The sequence below is a fragment of the Mustelus asterias genome, chromosome 25 (genome assembly GCF_964213995.1).
Source record: "Mustelus asterias chromosome 25, sMusAst1.hap1.1, whole genome shotgun sequence".
In the NCBI taxonomy this organism is placed as follows: domain Eukaryota; kingdom Metazoa; phylum Chordata; class Chondrichthyes; order Carcharhiniformes; family Triakidae; genus Mustelus; species Mustelus asterias.
This window is the reverse complement of record NC_135825.1, coordinates 37413673-37436136: the sequence shown is the minus strand read 5'-3', so window position 1 is coordinate 37436136 and position 22464 is coordinate 37413673. Positions and strand designations below refer to the sequence as shown.

The 22464-nt window shown below is 43.9% G+C and overlaps 1 protein-coding gene across 1 annotated transcript in view; it reads right to left on the bottom strand.

The window, feature by feature from the left end:
• LOC144511897 (neuron navigator 1-like) overlaps window positions 1–22464 on the bottom strand; it is a 520961-nt gene that overhangs the window by 449446 nt on the left and 49051 nt on the right. Inside the window, exon 3 of the mRNA XM_078242330.1 lies at window positions 9372–9758. Within this exon, the coding sequence (XP_078098456.1) occupies window positions 9372–9758 (387 nt within the window). The remainder of the gene's footprint in view (window positions 1–9371; window positions 9759–22464) is intronic.

The window sequence follows — 22464 nt, the reverse complement described above, 5'->3', positions numbered from 1 at the left end:
TTCCTTGAATGAGAATTGATAAGACAAGTTATTGTCAATATTCCTGAATTCCAAAGGGATGTAAGTTAGAGTCAGTGAGGGGAGCAGAAAAATTGAACCCATCGATGTCATGCCACCAAGTTTCAATTAAATGATCAATAGAGGATAAGGAGCCCAAGAGAAGGATCTAGAATCTTGGCGATGGGTCCCTCTGAATTGGCAGCACTCTTATCCCTTGGGTCCAATGCTAACATTGTCATTAAACCTGCTGACAAGCTACCTCTGTTGTTGTTTGTCAAAGCAACCTCTGTTGACCGAAAGCTGAATGGCAACTCAGACTCCTGCCCTCACCTTTCCCCGAACCATAACCCCACCACTGAATATCAAACCATCGTCTTCAAGATGTCATCTCTTCGGAGATCTGCCCTCTATTACTTCCAACCTCTTAGACCACAGCCCCCAATAAAACCTAATTCTACCTCCTTCTTAAGATCAACAATCAGGACTGGTCTGATACAGCCATCATTTCAATCTAATCTTATTCCGCAGAACTAATGTTTTCCTCACTTGAATCTTCCGTTCCGGGTTGGAGCCCCTATTTACGACCATGATCAGAATAAAACAATACACTCACCTTCCTCTTACTTTCTGACCAATCTTTCGATGGAGGATCTTGTAGAACTGATTCAATGCAGGACATCTCAAAAAGAGCAACAGAGAGAATCCATGCAAAAATCACACCCTCATTTTAAAGCATAAACTGACATATCCTGTATGTAAAGTGTTCAAACATTTAAAAGCTTCTTTGAAAAGCTATGGAGAGAAGGTAACTGGGTAAGGGGTATGGTTGCAAGGAGATAGAATGTCAGCTGTGTAAGGTTGTATGTGGGCAAGGTGGCAGGAGCCTAGGGTGGCAATTGGTAGGGTGCTACTTGGTTAGGGTGGCAGGTGTGTGAATTAATAGGTGGGTCAAGGTTATTTGGGTCGTGTTGGGACTGGTTGTCAGGTTGGGGGCTACTCTGTGTTCGGGGAGGGGCTGGGGGAGTTGGCTGGCCGGATCAGGTCACGTCAGATGGAGGGTGGGAGACGGGTGGTGGGTCTGGTCAGTTTGGGTCAGGGAGGAGTAGGGAATGGGTACAATTGGTGGGGGCTGGTCAAATTGAGTTGGTGGCTTGCCGGATGCAATTTGAGGGGGAGGGGGCTGTCGAGGTGGAGGTGGGTGGGTGGAGTTGGACTGTTGACAGGGTGTCAGTGTGAGTGCTTGGTAGAGAGGTCAATTGTATAGTTATCCAGGAGTTGGACATGGGTTTTCTGTCTAATTTTGCTGGGTAACAATTCAGGAACTTCCAAAGTCTCCATATCTGACTCAGAATTGGAGACTTGTTCAGAGGATCTCGGTAAATAGGGGGATCGCCCATTGGACGTTTAAACTTTCCAAGCAATTCCCACACAGTCTTCGAGTTGGGCCTTCCAAGAGCTCCTGCAGTGTATCTTTCGGGGTGTGTCCAGTCTCTGACCATCTGCAGATTGGAAGATCTGGGCCTTTATCTCAATTTATTTTCTCCCCTTGCCTAGTCTTTTCCTACCTACACCTTTGATTCTTCCAATCACTTTAGCAGCTTCCTGCATCATGGCCCTTTCTCTTTTCATCCTGAACATTTAATCCTTCTACACCTCCACTCCCCACCAGGATGCTTTGATGACCCTTAACTCCTTCCCTAAGGAAGGCTCAACCAATCCCCGTTTACCAATGCCCTCGTTCACCTAGCTAACATTTTCCCACATTGAACGACTTCTCTTTTGACTTCAGTCTGCTCCTCTAAATCTAAAGGGCGTGATTTTCTCACACTGCTGTGCTGGTCAAATAACGTAGCGGTTTGGGAAATTTGACCAGGAGGCCAAAAATGGGAATTGTGCCTGGCGTCCTGCCGGTCTCAACCTTCCCAGGCCACTTTAATTGATGTAATCAGCCTCGCACTGGGGAACAGCAGGAGGCTGATTTTAATATTCATGACCTAATCTGAATCCGTTTCATGAGCTCCATTTGCTATTGTCTGGGCTCACTTAGGTTTCTGACCTCGTCAGTGAAGGTTCCCACCAGCAGGGATCACTGCTGGTCTCAGACAAGACATGATGGCCTCACTGGTAGGACCAGAGGCCATTGAGGCCCCCCAGGAGGTCGGGTGGGTGCCCTTGGGCAGTGCCAGGGTGCCAGGAGATCATGACTTCTGCCCATTTTTTTCAGATAGTATTGATGGTGACAATTCTGCTACTCCCATTTATACCTCCTCTAGGTCCATTTTTTGTTTCTCTACCTGTCCCATAATTGTCTCCTTCTGCATTGCGCCATCATCCTTTTTGTAATTTAAGCTCTGCTGCCTTCCATTCAATCACAGTTCTCCACTTCTGTCCTTTTCCTACTTCCCCTGCTCCTGCACTTGCTGGAAACCTGTTAGATCTCTGTGATCTAACAAAAGATCACAAGTCCAAAATGTTAAACCTGTTTCTCCCTCCTCATATGCTGCCTGAGTTGGTAAGTATTTTCAGCATTTTCTGTTTATATTCCGGTTTTAATCTCATGCGATATAGAACAAACTTGATCAGTTTTATTATATTGTACAATCTATCACATCTAATTAATATTTCTCTAAACTGCTAAATAGTTTATTCATAATTAGGAAAAAGTAACAATTCACTCTTCCATTAATTCTGACTAACTTAATTAACTTAAGAACTGAAATGTTTGCTACGACTCTCACCAATTTTTACAGACGCATCATAGAAAGCATCCTTTCCGGATGTATCATAGCTTGGTATGGCTCCTGCTCTGACCAAGACCGCAAGAAACTACAAGGGTTGTGAATGTACCTCAGTCCATCATGCAAACCAGCCTCCTATCCACTGACTCTGTCGACACTTCCTGCTGTCTCGGAAGAGCAGCCAGCATAATCAAATACACATCCCGGACATCAGTGGTGGATTATTTAGCCACCATATCCCACCACCGGGACTCTCTCCCTCAACATCGCCACACAGGCCCTGCAGTCAACATAATCAAGGCCCCCACGCATCCCGGGCATACTGTCTTCCACCTTCTGTCGGGAAAAAGATACAAAACTCTGAGGACACGTACCAACTGATTCAAGAACAGCTTCCCTGCTGCCATCAGGCTTTTGAATGGATCTACCTTATATTAAGTTGATCTTTCTCTGCGCCTTAGCTATGACCGTAACATTACATTCTGCACCCTCTCCTTTCCTTCTCCCCTATGTACTCTATGAACTATATGCTTTGTCTGTATAGTGTGAAAGAAACAATACTTTTCACTGTATCCCAATACATGTGACAATAATAAATCAAATCAAATTATATGCATCCTCAACTCATATCATCCTGGGACACCTAGTGAGTATTCAGTTTGCTTTGGACACAGGCATCCCTTCATCTGATTTGATTCAAAGAGGTCTTTGAGTAAACCCACTGAACATTTTTCTTGTGGGTAACTATTAAATGTCAACATTTTACTGCAAACCACTTCTTTCCCTACCCTATTAAATAAAACAATTACAAGATCAGCTCGTCCTGATTGAAGACTGCAGCTTGCCAAACAATTGCTGTGGCGTACCAATGATGCCGTCAGCATTTTGCAAATTGCAAGGTTTCATTCCCCTATTGATTTCAGAAACTGGAGCTCTCACAAAGCTTCACTTGTCTGGGCTTTCAAAGCTTTTTTTCTCCTCCACTTTGAATCTGCAGAGAAAGATGCAATAGCATCTTTGAAGTAACCACATACAGAACCTAACTGTTTTCCATCAAATTCCAATACATATATCATTCCATCATTCCTTGCTGAAGCCTGACATGTATGTCTCCCTCAAAGTAAAGAAAGCAACAGCATTAGACAGTATCTGAAACTCTAAACAAAAAGTTACAATGTCTGAAATAATAATCACATTCCAATGACATTACATTGTGGGATTGTACAATATGTGCTACATACCATATCCAAAGTGCAAATTGCTATGAAGTACTGATCTCTAAAATGTTATGGTTAGACTGGATGAGCATATGAGATGCATAATAGTCTGGACGCTTAACTTACCTGAAGTGTTTCGAAACTCAACAGATTTAGGCATCCGTTCAAATAGGTCAGATAGTAAAACTGAGCAGTGCCTCCTCGTGTTAATTTCTCATTTCCTTGCATTATGGTGAGGGCTGGAGGGCCTTACAGATTCTAAAGAAGGGGGAACTCCTTCGCAGAGAACCAAGACAGGCCTTCCAACCAACCGCTTGAGAACTTGCCACCCCCTTGGTTGCCAAGAATCTGCTTCTGCGGTTGGCGGACTTGATCGATTGCAGCCCTGCCTCACCAGAGAGGAAATTAGATCTGATGGGACTCTTTAAACAGAGGTGGGTCTGCCAAGTTTGGAAAGTTTTGGCCCAAAAAGTTTCAAGATTCCCCCTGCTGCTGTTACATAATAAGTTGTTTAACATCCACAAAAATACATTTGGGACTTGCCATCTATGTTTTACTTTCTTCTTAAGATCCCGAAAGGACTACAGATCACGAACCCACTCAAATCAACCTACAACACATACTATGCTGAGATACTCTGCTGTCGCACCTCGATCACACTCCTCAACCATCTCGTACACCAGCTCTACATGAGACACCGCAACCTGGAAACCAAGATAGAGTCCATATTCTCAACTTACGCTCAAGACGCAGCAGACCAGCTGCGAGACACTGCCAAACAGATGAAAATAGACTTTAACCTGCTGTTGTGAGACTTCTTACTGTGCCCACCCCAGTCCAACGCCGGCATCTCCACATCATTATTTTTCTTCTGTATGAGTAATTATTAGACCTCCCTAATAGAATTCTGAGATCTCATTATGTAGACTGGAACTAACCTTTTTAATTATTCTCTCTATTTTTAAGAATATTTGAAACTAACTTTGACAAAGTAAAACATAATTTCACATTGGCTGTTAAGATTTGAAGTATTGCTGTAAAAAGCCAGTTTGTCAAAGCTTTTCTCCTTGCACTCATCAGGACCATTGCAAAACTACCAAAGTCAATTGTCCTGGTGAATGCAAGACAAAAAACTTTGATCGAATGTCTTTTTTGCAACAATACTCAAGTTCTGTGCAACCAGATGACCATTCATAGAGATTTTAAGTAAACTGATTAATGTATCCATTGTACTTCTTGTGAAATGTGCCAAGCAAGAATTTTTAGTCAGTTTTGAATCCTACATCTAAAAAAAATCATTTACTCATTTAATTCCACTCAGCAAAAGCATAATTTTTACAAATGCACTATTGAACTGCCAACTTTGGCAGTGAGCTGGTGAACATTGAACTGGTCAACTGCACAATGAACTGAGATTCAAACTCTATTTCAGCCTCCCCCAGGTAAGAAGTTGCCAATCTCAACCAGTTTGTTAGTTATAACAACTTAAATTTGAGGATTAAAGCAATGAAGAATTACTCAGACATGGACAATATTAAAAAAGTCACTGACTAAACAATTTTGTGAATCTTACATACATGATTATTTTAATTTAACCAGGCAGCAATCACATTATACTAACCACCTACTGATCTAATAGTTAACTGAAATCAAAGTAACGTTTCATATATTTAGTTGCACTAAGAAACTGTCAGCAGGAGCTCGATTAGTGCAATGAGATTTGGATTTTAATCTAGCACAAATGAATGGCAAGAATGTCTCCAGCAGTGAAATCCCTCAAATGTCATCACACTGAAAACAATATACTCTTTTAAAAATATTTCCTCATGAGCATGTACACCGTGATATTAGTGAGAGTCCTTCCTGTTCATTTCTTTCAAGTTAATTTTGGATTCTGTTTCAGGCTGGCCTGCAGTGAAAAACTGTTATTGCACCAAAGGTTAGCTATCATGGAACAGCAGAACAAGATGGCTTTCCTCGAGCGTCCCCAGATAGCAACCTCCTCAGCCATCTGGAGATCGTACAGACATGAGGCAAAGGGCTGCCCCCGGGGAAAGAGAAAAAGAACAAAACAACACGAGGCTAAATCAACTTGTGCTACTCAGGCAGACCTTCTAACAGCTGTCCTTCAACAGGCTTGCCTGCCTGCACGCCCTCGTGGTTTCAAAACATCTGGCACAGGAGAAGGATATATAAGTGCATAAATTATGTCACAAATTAATTTCTAAATGGAAAACAAAAAATGAAACTATCTGGGACAGTAAGTATGAATAAAGAGGCATAATAAAGGTCCAGGCAGCTAAAAACAGATGAAGCACTGGAGGAGTACAGAGAAAGTAGAAAAGAACTCAAACAGGGAGTTAGAAGGGCAAAAAGGGGTCACAAAATGTCCTTGGCAAACAGGATTAAGGAGAATCCCAAGGCATTTTATACATACGTTAGGAACAAGAGGGTTGTCAGAGAAAGAGTCGGATCTCTCAAAAACAAAGGAGGGGAATTATGCTTAGAACCCAAGAAAGTAGGTGAGATCCTAAATGAATACTTTGCATCAGTATTCACAAAGGAGAGGGACACGTTGATTGGTAGTGTCTCAGAGGGATGTGTAGACCCGTTAGAACAAATCTCAATTACAAGGGAGGAAGTGTTAGGTGTTTTAGGAAGCATTAAGGTAGACAAATCCCCAGGGCCAGATGGCACCTGTCCTAGATTACTGAGAGAGTCAAGAGATGAAATTGCTGGGCCTCTAACAGAAATCTTTGTTTCTTCATTGGACACAGGTGAGGTCCCAGAGGATTGGAGGATAGCAAATGTGGTCCCGTTATTTAAGAAGGGTAGCAAGGATAACCCGGGTAATTATAGGCAAGTAAACTTGACGTCTGTGGTAGGGAAATTGTTGGAGAAGATTCTTAGAGATAGGATCTATACACACTTAGAACTAAGTAGTCTCATTAGCGATGGACAACATGGTTTTGTACAAGGGAGGTCATGCCTCACAAATTTGGTTGAGTTTTTTGAGGAGGTGAAAAAAATGATTGACGAGGGAAAGGCCGTGGATGTCGTCTACATGGATTTTAGTAAAGCATTTGACAAGGTCCCTCATGGCAGGCTGGTGCAAAACGTTAAATCTCACGGGATCAAAGGTGAACTAGCTAGATGGGTACAGAACTGGCTCGGCCATAGAAGACAGAGGGTAGCAGTGGAGGGGTCTTTTTCTGATTGGAGGTCTGTGACTAGTGGTGTTCCGCAGGGCTTTGTACTGGGACCTCTGCTGTTTGTGATATATATAAATGATTTGGAAGAAGATGTAGCTGGTCTGATTAGTAAGTTTGTGGACGACACAAAGATTGCTGGAGTTGCAGATAGTGATGAACATTGTCAGAGAATACAGCAGGATATAGATAGGCTGGAAAATTGGGCGGAGAAATGGCAGATGGAACTTAATCCAGATAAATGCAAAGTGATGCATTTTGGTAGATCTAATGCGGGGGGAGCTATACAATAAATGGCAGAACCATCAGGATTATAGACACACAGAGGGATCTGGGTGTGCAAGTCCACAGGTCCTTAAAGGTGGCAGCACAGGTGGAAAAGGTGGTGAAGAAGGCATATGGCATGCTTGCCTTTATTGGACGGGGCATAGAGTATAAAAGTTGGCATATGATGTTGCAGTTATATAGAACGTTGGTTAGGCCACATTTGGAATACTGCGTCCAGTTCTGGTTGCCACACTACCAGAAGGACGTGGAGGCTTTGGAGAGAGTGCAGAAAAGGTTTACCAGGATGTTGCCTCGTATGGAGGGTATTAGCTATGAGGTGAGATTGAGTAAACTGGGGTTGTTCTCCCTGGAAAGACAGAGGTTGAGGGGGCGACTTAATAGAAGTTTATAAAATTATGAAGGGCATAGATAGGGTGAACAGTTGGAAGCTTTTTCCCAGGTCAGAAATGACAAACACAAGGGGTCACAAGTTCAAGGTAAGGGGGGCAAGGTTCAATACAGATATGCGGGGGGACGTATTTTACACAGAGTGGTGGAGGCCTGGAATGCACTGCCAAGTAAGGTGGTTGAGGCAGACATGCTCGGATCATTTAAGACTTATCTAGATAGCCACATGAACAGACTGGGAATAGAGGGATACAAACGGATGGTCTAGTTAGGAACACATGATCGGTGCAGGCTTGGAGGGCCAAAGGGCCTGTTCCTGTGCTGTATTGTTCTTTATTCTATAAAAGCAATGACCTGTGGAGATCATCTTTTGGTTTTGTAAGAGGGTGCTACTCATTGAAGTCACACTGGATTCATTGTTGAACAATGCTTGTAACCAAAATGGCTTTTTTGTGAATTAAAATGTCTGCATTGACTTAAATCATACATCATATCACTTAAGTACCACTCACATGGTCAGATTAAAACTCCAAACCAATGGTGGTGTATTTTTATTCACCCTACGCCACTTTTTTAACTCCGTTGTGTAAGCAATTTCTTGCTACCTTTAACAAACCATCATTGCTTCTAATTAATATTACATAGATATCATTTATTATAGTTGTTTCCTGGGATTTTTAATTACAAAAATGCATGCCAAATGTTTCATACTTTAATCGTCTCCATTTTCTTAAATGGCCAACTATTCTTGCTAATTTTGGAGGGAGGAAAATCGGTCTATTCTTTCAGATAGCTTATGTCAGTGGAGCTGATTGTGAGACAATGAAGCTTGCGACAATATTGTAAGTAACTAAACTGGGGGTAGAAGACAGAGTCGAGGCTCTCAAGGAGCAGAATAAGTACTGACCGATAAAAACAGCCAAAAGACAAAATTCAGACAACACATGACAAAATGAAGCAAGGAATAAACGATAGGAAGAGGTGGGTACAAAGGGCACACAGATTCATACTAGGAAAGGTATCAATTTAGGACAGAAGGTAATAATAATGAATGATTAAGTGCCATTGCTGGGTGGAATAATTCTGTAACATCATAATATTCAATTAGAAAGGATAAATGTCACCGAACATTGGTTTAGGCAACCTTTAATAGGTTTTTGGCTCTACTTTGGATAGAAGCAATCAGGCTATGATGTCTGGCAGGTTTTTTTGACAGGAGCAAAGCCTGTCCTTTTTACATTTACCTTTGCGTATTTAATACCAATAAGACATCAGCAACTGGAGTATTCTCAACTCTGTCATAAACCTCAGCTATCAGCAAAGGCCCATCACCACAAATACTGAACAACTTAAACAACACACCAATTGAAAGTGAAACTCAAATAGCACACCCTACATCACATTCATACAACATACTATTCAGAATTTAAATATGTAGTCATTCACTAAAAGTAATTGCACTAAAAAACCTTTAATAAACTGATTTAAATCCAATCCCTTCGGTACATTGCAATGTAACATTTCTAACTTACCCAGTTGTAATGTCATCGTCATTCATCGTTTTTCCCAACAAGTCACTGTCGCTCATATAGCCAGACATGTCAGCACTGATGGACTTCAGGTCTACATCATCAGCATCCAGAGACTCCAAGTCCAAGTGAGAAATGTTGCACGATTTGCTGGAACTCCGCATGGGCATAGTGTGTGAGTAATGAGAGGAGTCCCCTCGAACGAACCAGCCAGAATTCCCTCCGGGTTGGCATCCACTGCCCACAGAAGGTGCATCTCCTGCCTGAAGACGCGGACTTGCTTGGCCATACCGCCAGGACAATGGTGACGATCGGTTAGACGAACTTGTGCCCCGGCCTCTGGCATTCACTTCAGCGCTTATGTCACTGTCAAAGGCTGTATCTAAAGAACTGCAAAGAAAATAACAGATAAGAAATGAATGCAGATACATTTTTGAGAAACAAACATAAACACCCAACGGGTGTTGCAACTGGGCAAACAGCTAAATGCTCTACCTGATTTACTAATCTGCCTGCCGTGTGATATGCTTTATTCATCTGAACTATTACACATGATAGAATAAAACATATTGGTCTGGAAATAAAGGAAGATATAATCAGGTCGAACTTCTACAAATCACCTGACTAAGATGCAAAGCAATTTATTGTCCAGAGAACACACTGGAGTGTCCCAGTGGTGTGAAAAACACTATCGGAATAAAAATTCTCTCTTCTTTCTTTCTTTGGTCCGATTTCCTCGAGGAACTATGGCTTCTTTTCCTTCTTTTTCAGAGTCAAGAAAGGATGGTGGAAAGAAAACGTTGCTGGAAGTATTAAATGAATTGTGATCTGACGTGTATGTACAGCAGTAATTTTTAAGTGTTGGCAGTCCAGTGCTTTGGCCCAATAGGGACAATCTTGCCAAAAAAATTCGAAGTGCCAAACGAGCGTGAAAACGGGAAACACGCCAATTTTTAGGGCGAGTTAAAAGTCCAATCTTACCACACTGAGGAAAAAAATAAAGCAAGATCTGTTTCCTGCCAGCAGGGGTGGGGAGCAGGGCCTAACTTCACCTCAAAGCCAACATTTGCAGCAAAGGGTATCATGAGGCGTGCACAGTACTCTCTGTTCTGTGCCACCCCACATCCCCCGCCCCCAGAGTCTGGACTACTTTTCTATTCTATTTTACATAGAATTTAAATATTACAATCAGCCTCATGCCCTACCGGTAAGATCGCAAGAGGCAAGAAATCGGGTGCTAAGGTAAGATCGCCTCCTTGATGTTTATAGTAATGTGATATCAAAGCATTAATAATTTACAATAATTTACATCAGATAATATTTGAATTCAATAGCTCATCTACATAAGCTTTGCAGGGTCTATTTTGAAAATTCTGTACATCAAGATCATGAAGAAGGCAAACTGATTTTAGCTTCAGTGCTTTTATTTACAGTCAGTGGTAACTCAAGTCATCCACTTAGACATTACTTGATTGCCCACACTTATTCCTGCAAATAAGCCATTTGTGAAAGTTTGTGATATTAAATTGACATCAAAAATGGAGACAGTAGGCAGGAAACATTATAAAAATTTGTACACTGATTATATGGTATATGAAATGAAAGAATCATTTCTGTACTGTTTAGACATGGCACTGATACTGTCTCTCTGCACTAAGGCATCGATCATAAATAGGAATTGTTCAGAAACCAATCAAGACTGAATTGTGTAAATTGGAACAAAATGCAATCCAAATTGTAGAATGTGACCACAAAACGTCTCCAAGAAAAAACAATGTCAGAGAAAATAATCATGCAGGTACTTTTTTTTAAAGTTTAAAGTTTATTTATTAGTGTCACAAATAGGCTTACATTAACACTGCAATGAAGTTACTGTACAAATCCCTTAGTTGCCACACTCTGGCGTCTGTTCGGGTACACTGAGGGAGAATGTGGCATGACTTGAGCATTGGAGCAATGATGACACCAAGAAGGTTCCAGAATATAGTAAATGCAGTAAATGTAATTTGCAATTGGAAGTAGCCTATTGCACTGTAAAGTTTACTAAACCCATTATCACAAAATATGTATGCTACCAAATGTCTGAAATAAAATTTTACAATCTACAACAAATAATCTCTTTCACACTTCATCATTCATCTCACCTTATGAAAAATTTCCACATTTACATAAGCATCTGGCGGAAGTGACTAGAAATACACAGGGATCTGCTTCATAACTTTCTGGTTGACCTTATAGTCCTTTACATTTTCGTGGCGAAAGTTTTGATTCACTATTCCACCCACCATGTAATATGTTTGATCAATCTGAACCATTTGATATAATAGCATGAAAAATGTAAGATGAGAAGACAGAATTACTTAATCATAAAAATCCTTCTGCAACCATATGGCCTTTTGTTTTTAAATCAATTGATGGGATGTGGGCATCACTGGCTAGACCAGCATTTATTGCGCATCCCTAGTTACCCTTGAGAAATTAGTAGTGAACTGTCTTTTTGAACCGTTGCTGTCCCTGAGGTGGAGGTACACCCATAGTGCTGTTAAGGAGGGAGTTCCAGGATTTTGACCCAGCAACAGTGAGGGGAATGGCAATATTTTCCAAATCAGGATGGTAAGTGACTTGGTAGGGAACTTCCAGGTGGAGATCTTCCCAGGTATCTGCTGCTCTTATCTTTCTAGATGGTAGTGGTTGTGGGTTTGAAAGGTGCTGCCAAAGGAACCTTGGTGAGTTCCTGTAATGCATCTTGTAGATGGTACACATGGCTGCCACTGCCCATTAGTGTTGGAGCGATTGAATATTTGTGGAGGAGTAACAATCAAGTGAGCTGCTTTGTCCTGGATTGTGTCAAGGGCCTTGAGTGTTGGTAGAGTTGTTGATGGTTTCTCGCTCTCCCCATTCCTTAGAGTACCAATCACACCAAGGAAATGAAGCTGAGGGAGAAACTCTTTACACTGTGAGTACCTGTTACTGTACTCAGAAGGAACTGGTTGTATTATGGAAGGCTCGTAGATCAGAGAGGCGAAAAAGAGATGCAAACCTCTAGATTTTGGAAATGATTGCCAATGGTGAAGTAGGGGAGAGGTCAGGCCAGGGACACAGTCTGAACATCCAACAATAATGCTGTTCAAAAAAAAATTTGCTCTCTTTACACAAGGATCATGGAGGATTTGGACGCTTGGCTTGGGAACCAGGGGTGAAAACTTCAACAATGATGAGGAGGTGCCAAGTTTTCTTGCCAAGTTGGTGTGTCCATTCACCAGCCCTAGAGGTGACCTTTTCCTGATCACTCAAAGCCTGGTGAGGGGCAATGCTGGCAGACACTGGTGAGCGCTATGTTTATCTAACAGCCGAAATCACAGCCTGCAGATTTGTGGAGCTTTAATTTTTATCGTCTCCATTATATCCATGCAAACATAACTTCAGGGGATTAAGACAACACCACACATACAGATTTCTGAACGTCTTGTTGAGTGAAAAAATACACATGCCTACAAGATCTGGGGGAGATTCACTGGCCCCATTTGCTGCTGGCGGGAATCCCAAAATCCCGCTGAATGAGGCATCGGGGCTAAAACCAAATTCCCGATAGGCGTCAAACCCATCGCTATTCACCTGCCTGCCCCACTGGCCCCAATCAGGTTCCTGCCCAGACCAATGGGAACCTGTTGATTATGCAAAACTGTCAATTTAAAAGTAATTAGTGGGCTTGAACCCTCATTCAAAGCCCTCCCACATTCACCTGCCTCCAGAGTGGGATCTGCATTGGGTGAGCTTTGGTGCTGGTCATGACTATCGTAGAATTGGCACAGTCGACCCTGAAGAGTGGGGGGGTGGTACAAGGAGGTAACTGCAGTGTCCATGTGGCACTCTGATGCAGAGAGAGGGTGCCCCAAGGGTCCTGGCGGTTGACCTCAGCACTATCCCCCAGGATGGAGGTCTTGTGGCTAGACTGCCCTTCTGGCCCTAGGAAACTTGAACATCACTCTTGACATGGTGCTTTCAGGTATCTCACTGATCAAAGTCTTCATTCTGGGCTGTGGATTGTGAAAATCTTGAAGTGGGCTGGCCACTTTAATCTCCATGGTCCCTGGATACCTGGCAGGCTTCCAAATCCCAGCAGCACTCTATTCAGCCAAAGGGAGTTTCCTTTCTCTCTCTCAGAAGCTGCAGGTGTGAGAAGACCCCTTTCAAGTCCTCTGACTGGCAGAAGTTAGTCACTTTCACTGGAGGAAAGGGGGAATTCCCTTCTCCACAGCTGCTCATTTAGCCCCATTCTTTTAACACAGCATTTCTTTCAAGTCCAAATATGTACGGGTTAGGTGCATTGGCCATGCTTATTTGCCCCTTAGGATACGTAGGTTAGAGGGATTAGCTGGGCCAATATGTAGTGTTACGTTGATCGGGCTTGGGTGGGATTATTGTCAGTGCAGACTCGATGGGCTGAATGGCCTTCTCCTGCACTGTAGGGCTTCTATGATTCTATAAGTCTCTGAGCCTTCATAGAAATCCCTTCAAGCCATCTAACTCACCTTTAATTGATAGCCTGATGAGTTTTAGACAGCATGCAGTCAGCTTTCTTTGTTGATCTTTCCCTTCACAGTTTAATGCATCTCAAGTTCCCCCGCCCCCCAATTGTTCCTAACCGTAATGTTTACGCAAAAGAGAAACTGAACGCACTTAGCTGCTTTCACAGTTGCCTGCAGCTGTGACCCATGAAGGTAACGTTTGGGAGCAAAAGGTCCAGATTACCCTGGATGTCAAGGGAAATATAGGATTGGATAAGGAAAGAAAACAAGGCTTATGGCAGATACAGGGGGCTGAAAACATTGGATGCCCTAGAGGAGAATAAGAAGTGCACGATACTCAAAAAATAAATTAGGAAAGCGAAGCGGGGGCATGAGAAAACACTGGCGGGCAAAATAAAGGAAAACCCAAAGATATTTTATGATAATATTTATTAAGAGCAAGTTGGTAACCAGAGAAAGAGTGGGACTCAATAGGGACCAAAGTGACAACCTGTGTATGGAGCTATAAGACTATGAGGTATTAAGTGAATATTTTGCATCTGAGTTCACTATGGAGAAGGATAATGTAGGTATAGAAGCAGGGAGGAGGGCTATAATATAATTGGACAGATTAGCATTGAGAGGAAGGAGGTGTTAACGGTTTCACCAGGATTAAAAGTATTTAAATCCCCAGGCTCAGATGAGGGGCTGCTGTGAGAGGCAAGGGAGGAGAAGTTTATTTGCTACCAAATAAACCTGTTGGACTTTAACCTGGTGTTGTTAAAACTCTTACAGGAGAAGTGCCAGACGGATGGAGGAGAGCTAATGTGATACCATTGTTCAAGAAGGGAATTTGGGAAGAAACAGGTAATTACAGGCCAGTGAGTCTAACATAAGTGGAGGGAAATTATTGGAAAAAATTCTGAGGGACAGAATTAATCACCACTTGGAGAGGCAAGGATTAATCAGGGACCTGGGTGTGCAAGTCCACAGATCTTTGAAGGTGACGTCACAGGTGGAGAAGGTGGTGAAGAAGGCATATGGCATGCTTGCCTTTATAGGACGGGGCATAGAGTATAAGAGTTGGGGTCTGATGTTGCAGATGTATAGAACGTTGGTTCGGCCGCATTTGTCATAGAATGTCATAGCATTTGGAATACTGCGTCCAGTTCTGGTCGCCACACTACCAGAAGGACGTGGAGGCTTTGGAGAGAGTACAGAGGAGGTTTACCAGGATGTTGCCTGGTATGGAGGGGCTTGGTTATGAGGAGAGATTGGGGAAACTGGGGTTGTTCTCCTTGGAAAGACGGAGGATGAGGGGAGACTTAATAGAGGTGTATAAAATTATGAAAGGCATAGATAGGGTGAACGGTGGGAAGCTTTTCCCCGGGTCGGTGGTGACGTTCACGAGGGGTCATAGGTTCAAGGTGAAGGGGGGGAGGTTTAACACAGATATCAGAAGGACATATTTTACACAGAGGGTCGTGGGGGCCTGGAATGTGTTGCCGGGCAAGGTGGTGGAGGCGGACACACTGGGAACGTTTAAGACTTATCTAGACAGCTATATGAACGGAGTGGGAATGGAGGGATACAAAAGAGTGGTCTAGTTTGGACCAGGGAGCGGCGCGGGCTAATTGTTCCTTGTTTCTCGTTTCAAGGCTTCATTCTATGATCATCTTGCTGGTGCCAGTACAGAGCGAGACTGCGGATAGTTGGGAACCTGTCTCGGGGGCAGGGAATTCATATGGTGTTCGTGGAAGTGGAAATGACTAGGGTTGGGAAGCATTTTCCGATCAGGGCCAGTGTGATCTCCTGGACTCGTTTCGATCGCCTCAGGGGGTCGGAGAGAAATTTCCCAGATTTTTTTTTCCCCATATTGGCCCTGGGGTTTTTCACTCTGGGTTTTCGCCTCTCCCTGGAGATCACATGGTCTGGAATGGGGAGGTGGGGGTGAGTTAATAGGTTGTAATGAACAAAGCATCGTAGCTGTGAGGGACAGCTCGGTGGATAGGATATTGAACATAGAACATAGAACATAGAAAGCCACAGCACAAACAGGCCCTTCGGCCCACAGGTTGCGCCGATCACATCCCCACCTCTAGGCCTATCTATAGCCCTCAATCCCATTAAATCCCATGTACTCATCCAGAAGTCTCTTAAAAGACCCCAACGAGTTTGCCTCCACCACCACCGACGTCAGCCGATTCCACTCATTGGTATGTAGATAGGCTGGAAAATTGGGCGGGGATCCTGGATTCAGGATTCAATCCTGGACCGGGGAGCGGCGCGGGCTTGGAGGGCCGAAGGGCCTGTTCCTGTGCTGTATTGTTCTTTGTTCTTTGATACTCAGCATGGCTTTATCAGAGGGAGATCACATCTGTAAACATTTTTTGAATTTTTCGAGGGGTGAGTAGGTGTATAGATGAGGACAGTGCAGTTGATGTAGTCTACATGGACTTCAGTAACTCTTTTGACAAAGTCCTGCCTGGGAGGCTGATCAAGAGCTAAGAGTCCATGGGATCCAGGGTTTGGAGCGGTTCAGCGATGAAGAGAAAAACAGAAAATTCTGGAAAATCTCAGCAGGTCTGACAGCATCTGTGGAGAGATAATACAGCCAACATGGGCGAGTCTGACTCAGCCCATGTGGATTCCAGCGATAAAGAGAGTCTGGTTAGGCTAGGGTTGTTCTCATTAGAGCAGAGAAGCCTGAGGATGGGGGAGACCTGATTGAGGATTATGAAGGACATAGATCACATATATTGGAAGAAACTATTCCTCTTTGTAGAGGGATCAATAATCAGGACGCATAGATTTAAGGTAAGGGATAGAGGATTTAGAGGGGATTTGAGGACAAATGTTTTCATCCAGAGGGTGGTGAGAATCTGGAACTCACTTCCTGAAAGGATGGTACAGGCAGGAACCCTCACAACATTTAAAACACATTTAGATGAGCACTTGAAACATTATAGCATACAAGGCTACGGACCAAGTGCTGGAAAATAGGATTAGAATAAATAGGTGCTTGGTGGCCAGCTCAGAAGATGGGCTGAAAATTGTTGTGTAGCTCTCCAGCTGCACCTGTGACAATCTGGCCCCGTGATATTTCTGATGTGGGTGGGGTGGAGAAGATGAGGAAATCGGGAAATGCGATCTCTCCGAAGCGAATCATGTTTTCCTATTCTCTCTGGATTTTGGGAATGCTTAGCAAACTTCATTTGCATTGACAGGTTAATCGCTGGAGGACAATACATCTTTCTCTTCAAAGATAAAGGTCTGAAGATTATTCATCTAATAACTATTTTAGTCTCTGGGTGTTACTTACATAAATATATTTACAGAGAAGGTAGCTTGGATCTTTGCCGCAACAGGCACATCATAACATTTGTTTCATAACAAAAGGGGCATTTAAGGGGCTTTTAGATAAGCACATGAATATGCAAGGAATAGAGGGATATGGAGCAAGGGCAGGCAGAAGGAATTAGTTTAATTTAGCGTCATGTTCAGCACAACATCGTGGGCCGAAGGGCCTGTTCCTGTGCTGTATTGTTCTATGTGCTATGTAAATGCAAACTGCTCTTTGGTTTGCAATGTGAAATAAATAGGAATGCAACTTAACACAACCTTGTTAAAAATGTATTCTAAGGGCCCTATTTTACCATTTTGATTCTAAGTGCTGGGCGGACTTGAAATGGGGAGTGTTTCAGATCCGACTTTTAGATGCGTTCTGAGGCACCCCCATACGCACTCTGCCTGCAAGAATATCAGCGATTCTGAATTGCGCTGCAGAAGTCTGTGGGCAGGGCTGAAAGCGCCTGAAACACTGCAGCTCCGATCGGCGCCTCCAACTGCGAATGCGCAGAAAATAAATGATAGAATGTTGCTCCCTTGCCACATCCCTCCTGGGCCGGGTAATGCTTCCCCCGGCCCTCACAGACTTTGCCCCACCCCCACAACATTACTGGTCCCCTTATCCCCCCTCACACCCCTCCACCCAGACCGATCACAGCCCCTTCTACCCCACCAATCTCTGGCAGAGTGGCAGTGGACCCCCTTTCACCCCCCACTGATCAAGGCAGAGTGGCCGCAGACCCCCCTTTCATCCCCCCACCGATCTCAAGCGAAGTGGCAGCGGACCCCCCCTTTCAACCCTCCCCACCAATCGCAAGCAGAGTATCAGCGAACCCCCTTTCACCCCCACTGATCACAGGCGAGTAGTAGCAGACTCACCTCCCCCCACCACCACCGATCTCAAGCAGAGAGCCGTCGGACGCTCGGCACTTACCTCCTCACTCACCCTCACTGATGAAACGCCCGAATCGGACTTTTATGGAGCATGTGTTTCGCGCCGATTCCAGATGGGCAAATGTAGTGGTAAAGGGGGAAGTGCCGGTATAGTTGGGCGTGTAGCCCATTAAGTCAATTTAAATGCATGCAAATACATTTAAATGGCCATCGCACCTGTTTCAGGCGCGTTCCCGATTAGGACCATTTTTGGGCCTTGGCAAAGGGGGAACCGGCGGGTAGGCAGGCGCAAATCGCACTATTCGCCCGACTTTGCCACGTTTTCACGCCCGAAAATGGGTGCAACGCAACGATAAAATTGGGCCCCGAGTCTGCAGTACTGATCAGGGACTGCAGGCACTTTTCATTAAATAAAGAAGAAAAGTTATTGGCCGAAACTTTACAGCCCTTCCCACCGGCGGGATCTTCCGATCCTATCGATTGTGACCCCCTCCACTCACCCCCAGCATGTTCCCCAGAGGCAGAGGGTGCGGGGCATGCAAAACCCCGTTGAAGATCCCACTGCCAAGTGGGATATTGCTGCTGCCAATGGAAGGGAGTGAGGACCAAGGGAGGAACGCTGCTCACTGATTTTAGTTCAAAGTTGTTAGTAAAATCACACCCAACTAAAATTTATTGCACTAGTGAGATAACGGTGAAGTCACAGCAAATTAGGAAATACCACTGCCTTTTCCAAGTGTCTCCATTGGTGCCTTCACTTCGCTGTTTATCCAGTGTCTCACTCAGAAAATGCAACTTGATAGTAAACATCTAAACAAACATAAGTGTTCACTTCGCCACTTCCATGAATTCAGTATGAAAATTATCACCATTTATTTTATGGACCCCTCAGCAGAGACTAAAAAGTGAATTGCAGATAATGTGTAGCATATGCACTCCAAGGGAAACTCCATGGCCAACATTATCCCAGTACAGTATCTCCACTTTCCAATGCAAAAGGTGACAATACATAGAAGCTGCCCCTGCAGGCACCTATGTAACATAGGGCGGCATGGGGGCAGTGTGGTTAGCACTGCTGCCTCACAGCGCCAGGGACCCAGGTTCAATTCTGGCCTTGGGTGACTGTCTCCGTAGAGTTTACACATTTTCCCCATGTCTGTATGGGTTGTCTCTGGGTGCTCCAGTTTCCTCCCAAAAATGCGTGGGTTAGGTTGATTGGCCATGCTTAAATTGCGCCTCAGTATTGGGGAGATCAGCAGGGTTAATATGTGGGGTTATGGGAATAGTGCCTGGGTGGGATTATTGTTGGTGCAGGCTGAATGGCTTCATTCTGCACTGTAGGCATTCTATGATTTTTTTTGCAAAAGTGTTACTTTCAATAACAATTTTTACACCATATAGGGGCAAGTTTTCCATCGATAGAGAAGAAAAATATTTCCATAATAACTCTTGCCAGGATGGAAAGTAATTGGGACTTTTGCTCACATCAGTACCTACATTCACAAAAACTTATGTTCATCAGTTGGGTATCTATATGCATTAAAAACCATCATGAGGTTTAAGAATCCCAATACAGGTCAGGTTGACTTAGTCGATTGGAATCTTCCTTCTGAAAATTGCCAGAAAGGGCTGTGGGTTTAACCCCATGCAAAGATTAGGCTGGATCTTTGCAGCTCTTCCATGGTGGATCTTCCAGTCCCACCGAAGTCAGTGACAATTTGCATGGCTCGCCTGTTCCACCTTTGGAGAACTGGTAGGACCAGAAAAATCCCACCGGCAGGAAGGGCTGGAAAATTCTGCCCTTAGTAACATAACCTCGCATATCACACTTCTGTACAGGGGTTGTTGGAGGCTCTTTCCACAATTCATCCAAATGTCTAAAATCTAAAATGATGAAAAAGAGATGTTCCTTGTATTCTGGACAACACTTCTTCCTCAATCACACTAAACCATACCCACCAAATATAGATTAACTGGTGATTTATCTCATCACTATTTGTGTGATTTTTCTGGTGCAGAATGGCTGCCCCTTTAGAGTTACAGCACTGCAAAAAATATTTTGAGTAAATTACTGGAGACATGTTGATTTGATAGGGCACTTTAAAATGGAAATATTCTTCTTTGTCAAACTAAGCAGAGAATCCCACACAAGTAAGTTATATTTATTTGATTGTATGCCCATGATGAAAATACTTAAACAAACCCAGGGAAGTTAAGTGCTTATTAGTTCCCACACAGTCGTGGGTGTACTGCTATAACTTGACGATATAAGATTAGGTATCTTTACCAGCATTGATCTGTTTTCTGTTTATCCACTCTAGCCATTAATTCAGTGGCATCCATAGAAAGATCCCAGTTCCAGTAAAAGCTTGTGAATTAACTAGACATTCTGGCCAAGACATCAACAGCAACTTGAACCAACTCAGGTCTTGGATTAGACATAGAAATTCTACAGTGCAGAAGCAGGCCATTCTGCCCATCAAGTCTACATCAACTCATCTTTTTAAGTGGCTATCCCCGTAACCCCATATATTAACCCTGCTAAACCCCCTCTGGCCAACACATCACAGGACACTATGGGCCAATTTAGCATGGTCAATCTACCCCGTACATTTTTGGACTGTGGGAGGAAACCAGAGCCACCAGAGGAAACCCACGCAGACATAGGGAGAACGCGCAAACTCTACACAGACAGTCGCCCAAGGACGGAATTGAACCCGGGTCCCTGGCGCTGAGGCAGCTGTGCTAACCACTGTGCCATCGTGCCATCCAAACATGACCAAGTAGACTTGGTCTACTCCTGTTCCTAATGAAAATGTCCATATGTACTGTGTTGAGTATTGCACTGAGTAGTACTCACACAAGCTCTATGGAAGCAGCCATTATTGACCTAAGCTTATTTCTACCTGCTCAACAGAAAGAGCAGAAAAAGAGTAAGACATAATAAAGTGCTCAGATGTTGCAATATACTACACTAAGCAATGGGTTTTCACCCAAAAAGCAGATAGTGGGAGATGGCAAAATTTGTGACCTCGACTGACTGCCTCAGGAGAATGTGCCAGGAAAGACAGGGTTTTCTTTTCATTTGGGGGAGGGAGAGGTGTGGGCTGCAATTGGGTCACAAAGGCTGCCAGTTGTCAAGATGGGCTGTTTAAAAGGTCTCCCTCTATGCTGTGGGACTTTCTCTCAGATATAGTGATAAAAGGCCCTCTTGCCCTCGTCCCCTCTCCCCCTCACACTTCCCATGCCCTCATCTCCTCCACTCACCCCTTATATCCATCGCTTCATAACCCCCATGCCAAGGTATGTCCCTCATCCACCCCGTGACATCTCATGTGCTCCATACCCAGGTATACCTACCACCATAACCCTTGTGGCCACTCATACCCCTGTGCCAAGCTATGGCACTTCCATTCACCCACAATACATTGTAGAGAACAAATGAATTTCATCATGACAATAGGATGTGTAAAATAGCTTTTTTTTAAAAGAAAAGTTCATTGATTGAAAACCTACCACTCTTAACAAAACTCATTTTCACTGCAGACCAATAAAACTGTCAATCATCTAGACACTTTAAAGAATCAATAGCAGAAACTGAAGGCATTTGAAACCTCTTCATGTTGTGTAAAGAAACATTGTGCAAGTGACAGAAGAGATCAGAGGGCCAGAGCTGTCAATCAAGCAATGCTTTCCTCAGGGCTCAGGTGTTTCTGTACTCTAATGGATGTCAGGGCTTCCAGTCCAATTCCATATAGCAAGCTTATTTGTTCTCAACTGCTAAATCCAAGCCTCATGTGAGCAAAAATGCACTTGCACCATGAGTGTGTCCTTCTTACCGTGTAACAGGTCAATATATACAAAAACATTCCTTTATCCAATATAATTTATTCTTCGTTTCGCCACAACTCTACTGCACACTGAGGGCCCGATTTTACCAAAAGTTAAATCGTGGTAAAGTTGGGCGTCGGACCTATACCGCGATCTGCACCCGATTCTTTACCGACACCCGATTCGGGCGCGGGCCATCGGGCGGCCCGACGATTTAAATACATTTGCATGCATTTAAGTCAACTTAATGAACCGCGCGCCCAACTCTACCACCAAATCCCACTTTACCGTCTTCTGGTCCGATGCAGATCCGCGCTCTAATCGATCATCCCCTGGGGGGAGTGGTGGGAGGAGAAGGGGTGTGACCAATCATCCCCTTGGGGGGGGGGGGGGGGGGTGGGAGAAGAGGGGGTGTGACATATCATCCTCTGGGGGAGGGGGGCCGATGCCACTGCGGCCAATCGGTGGGGAGGGGGGGGCAGGTGGTGAGTTGAAGGTGAGGTGAATAATGACAG